Source organism: Cannabis sativa, chromosome 2, assembly GCF_029168945.1.
Source record: "Cannabis sativa cultivar Pink pepper isolate KNU-18-1 chromosome 2, ASM2916894v1, whole genome shotgun sequence".
NCBI lineage: Eukaryota > Viridiplantae > Streptophyta > Magnoliopsida > Rosales > Cannabaceae > Cannabis > Cannabis sativa.
This window is the reverse complement of record NC_083602.1, coordinates 20,320,323-20,324,784: the sequence shown is the minus strand read 5'-3', so window position 1 is coordinate 20,324,784 and position 4,462 is coordinate 20,320,323. Positions and strand designations below refer to the sequence as shown.

The 4,462-nt window shown below is 32.8% G+C and overlaps 1 protein-coding gene across 1 annotated transcript; it reads left to right on the top strand.

Annotated features, from left to right (window-relative positions):
* Positions 1–304: 304 nt before the first annotated feature.
* On the top strand, positions 305–4,257 carry LOC133034188 (uncharacterized). The gene is made up of 3 exons (XM_061109229.1): positions 305–412; positions 3,243–3,704; positions 3,793–4,257. Exons 1-3 carry the CDS (start codon positions 305–307, stop codon positions 4,255–4,257), a joined length of 1,035 nt encoding a protein of 344 aa, XP_060965212.1.
* Positions 4,258–4,462: the final 205 nt, after the last annotated feature.

Sequence of the window (4,462 nt, the reverse complement as noted above, 5' to 3'; positions counted from 1 at the left end):
CTGCGAAAAAGACTAAACGAAATGACATGTACGTTGATGAAAATCTCATCAATGAGGGACAGGAGGAAGGTCCCGAAGACGAAGATGATGGGAAAGAAAAAGATGATGAGCGATATTATTACGAGCCAGATCCCGCAGTCATTGAAATGGCCAAAGAACTCGCCGAAACCAAGCTAAAACTGGTGGCACAAGAAGAATTTTCTCCCCAAATGCAAGTCACCTTGGCAAGACTCACTACAAGAAAGCCTAGTTTTACCGGCGCAATTGGTCAATTGCGCCGGCAAAAGTTGTCAGCATAAATGAAATGCTGAACTTCATATTGGATTCAGCAATAACTTTTACTGGCGCCATGAAATGTGCTGGTAAAAGATCAAAAATGAACGCCAAATGGCGCGAACACATGTCCACTTCTGTAAGGCTTTTGCCGGCGCAAAATTGCGCCGGTAAAAGTTAGCAAATTTTGGTGGGAATCTTGACCGCCCACGTGAAATTTTGGGAGGAAAAAATCTCGCGTGGAAAGTGGTGGTAGGTGGGATTACTTTTACCGGCGCATTGATGCGCCGGTAAAAGTGTTTAACGAAACGGTACGTTTGTGTTTAGGGTTATATGACCACTTTTACCGACGCAATTCAATGCGCTGGTAAAAGTGTTCATATATGCCCCTTCGACCAGCAGACCCCATTTCCCTTTTTTTTTTAGAATTTTTTTTTTCTCTCAATTCCTCCTTCATCCCTCTCTTTCAATCTCACTCATTCTCACTCAATCTCTATCAATCTCACTCAAACTCTCTTAATCTCTCTCATTACTCTCAAAATTTTTGATTTTTTTTGGGAAAAAAAATCACCACCGGCAGCCACACCACCACCGTCCGTCGGCCACCACCACCGTCTGCCAGCAGCCACCACCGCACACCACCCGAAGCCCCACCTCCTCTTATTTGTGGAAGGTATTTTTTAATTTTTTTAATTTTTTTTTTTAAAAATGTTTATATATAGGTATGGATTAGTGTAATAATGTGTATATATATGTATTTATTAGTGTATAGATGTGTACGTATATGTATATATTTCTGTATGTATGTGTATGTATGTTAATGTGGGTATAAATGTATATATGTGTATAAATATATGTATGTATGTATATGTATGTGTATATATGTGGGATTATGTATATATGTGTATGTATGTATGTGTATGTGGATGTGGGTGTATGTATATATGTATGTATGTATTTGTTTGTGTATGTTGGTGTATGTATATATATATGTATATGTGTATGTGGGTGTATATATATATATGTATATGTGTATGTGTATGTGGGTGTATGTATATATGTATATGTGTATATATGTGTATGTAAGAGTACATGTAAATATGTGTATATACGTATGTGTTTATGTGTGTGTGTGTGTGTGTGTGTGTATGTATGTGTATGTGTTTATGTGTTTATGTGTGTGTGTGTATGTATGTGTATGTGTATATATGTAAGTGTAAGTGTAAGTGTATGTATACATATTTATGTGTGTATATGTATGTTGATATTTTAATTGGGTTTTATTTTTATGAAATTAGGTCCCGTTTACCGGCCCGAAGCACCGCTTCCTGCTTGTTGTTGTCACTTTTGGACTGCTTCAGGTTTGTTTGTTTTTTCTTTATATTAGTATTGTAAATTTAATAGTTTTGTTATAAGTTAGTATGCTTATACATGTTAGTGAAGTAGATCCTGTGATAAAATACTGCAGTCTGATCGGTGGTGTGATTTATTGTTTTTCATATGTTGTTATGGAAAGTTTGTTTGTGCAATATTCATAGGTTTTGAAAATTTTGGGTTTACGCTTTTTAAGCCGTTATGCTACCCAAATTTTGGTAGATAGTTAAATAATGTAATTTTTAATTTAAATAAATTAAATAAAAATTTGTTAAATAATATATATCATAAAATGTCAAAAGTATGCAAAAAAAAAATATTTTAAATTTATAAACTTTATAATATTTAATTTAAATAAATAAAATAGAAAAATATAAATTAGTATATATTAAAAATATAATAAGTAATCAAAATATTTGTTTTAGTAATCTTTAATTTAAATAAATAAAATTGAAAATTATAAATTAGTATATATTATAAAATATAATAGGTAATCAAAATATCTTTTTTATTTTAAAAAATTTGTAATCTTTAATTTAAATAAATAAAATTAAAAATTAAAAATTAGTATATATTATAAAATATAATAGGTAATCAATTTTTTTTTTTTAAAAAATTTTTTTACTCTTTAATTTAATTGAATAAATGTGAAAATTATAAATTACTATTTATTGTTTAATTTTAAAAAGTAAGTAAGTGATCTTATCAACTTTAAAAAGGTTGTAATTTTTAAGTTAAATAAATAAAATAGAAAATTATAAATGAATATTTATTACAAAATTGAAAATGTAAGCAAATGATATTTTGAAGATTAAGAAGTTTGTAATTTGTAATTTAAATAAATAAAATAAAAAATTATAAATTAATATTTATTATAAAATTTAAAACGTAATGAAGTGATATTTATAAATTTTATAATATTTATACTTATCATTTAAAAATAAAATAAAATAAAATTTTAAAGTAATTGTAAGAATTTAATCTAATTATCATAAAGTAAGTGTAATTATAAAGTTAGTACAAATGAGCATAAGATATTAAAATAGCATAAAATTAAATTTTTATTATCTTTTCTTGATCTCTTTTGTTATACACCAAAGATAGGATAGAACAATTGTATTTGTATTTGTATTATCACATATTGATAATTTATTTTTTTAATTTTACACATGCACGAAATACCTTAGACCCGTTTGGAGAGGCTGAGTCAGTAAGGACTCTTAAATACGCTTCTCCAAATTATTCAGGACTGTTTATCCGCATGGATAGTTTGGGCTTGTTTTATACTTATAGTATGATCTATTGCTTATTTGATTATTTCATTAGTAGATATTTTGGTACGTCTTCTTACACGTTCTTGTAAGTCGGCAAACTTAATTACTACAAGTTTGCTAACTTATAAGAACTGTGGGGAGGTGCTGCCGAAATTTTTACAAAAATGAAATAATCTTAAGAGCGTAGATTGTACTATATGTATATTATAAATCTGAATGGGATAGGTTCTTTACCCTTTTAGTAATGGAGTGAGAAGGTGGATTAGGACACTTGCACATTTTTTTGTTTGTTTTAAATTTTTTTTGTTAATTACTTCATAGTGGAAGATGCCTACCAACCGAAGTTGGATGAAGGCGCACCAGCGCTCTGCAGAGTTTCGAAGTGGCATTGACGAGTTCGTTGCGGTAGCAACGAACCACGTGAATTCTGATGGATTAGCTCGATGCCCATGCATGCGGTGTTTGAATGTGAATTTCCACACACCTGCAACTATAAGGGTTCATTTATTTCTCAGCGAGATCCAACCTTCGTACAATCCCTGGTATTTCCACGAGGAGACTTTTTCTCAGCCCGCAGTTGAACTTCCTGAAAATGACGAAGAGGAAATGGAAGATGTATTGGCGGACATGTTAAGAGGGGACCCTGGGTTTGACGAATCTGCTAACACTACTGATTCTTTCAATGAACTCCCCATCAATGACAAAAACAAGTTTGATGACTTGTTTAAGGAGATGGAGGCTGAGTTATATCCAGGTTGCAAAAATTCAGCCCTCAATGCACTGGTAAAGCTTATGCACTGCAAGGTTTTGAATAGGTGGAGTAACCACTCTTTCGATATGTTGCTGTCCATCTTGATTGATCTATTTCCAGAGGGGACAAAATTACTGGAGTTGCATTATGAGTCGAAGATGCATTATGAGTCCAGAGGGGACAAAATTACTGGAGTTGCATTATGAGTCGAAGATGCGATTGCGCAATCTAGGTTTGGGTTACGACTCAATAGATGTGTGCAAGTATAATTGTGCTATTTTCTGGAAGGAGAATGAGAAGAAGGAGTTTTGCCCTGTATGTGGCGAATCACGATGGGTGAAAAGAAAGGGTAAGGGGAAAAAAGTTCCTCACAAAGTTATCCGTTACTTCCCACTCACACCGAGACTAAAACGATTATATTGCTCAAGACACACTACGGAGGATATGCGGTGGCATTACTCGCAGAGACCAAAAGAAGACGGTGTGCTTAGGCATCCTGCGGATGCTAAAGAATGGAAGCAGTTTGACCTCCTTCATCTATCTATTGCTGTTGAACCTAGAAATGTCAGACTGGGATTGGACTGACGGTTTTAATCTATTTGGCAACATGAGCAACTCTTACAGCCTGTGGCCAGTTATTTGTGTCCCATATAATTTGCCACCGTGGAAGTGTATGAGTTCTGAATCGTTGTTGTTGGCCTTATTAATTCCAGGTCCATCATCTCCTAGGAAAGACATAGATGTATTCATGAGACCGTTAATTGATGAACTGAAACAGTTGTGGGAGACG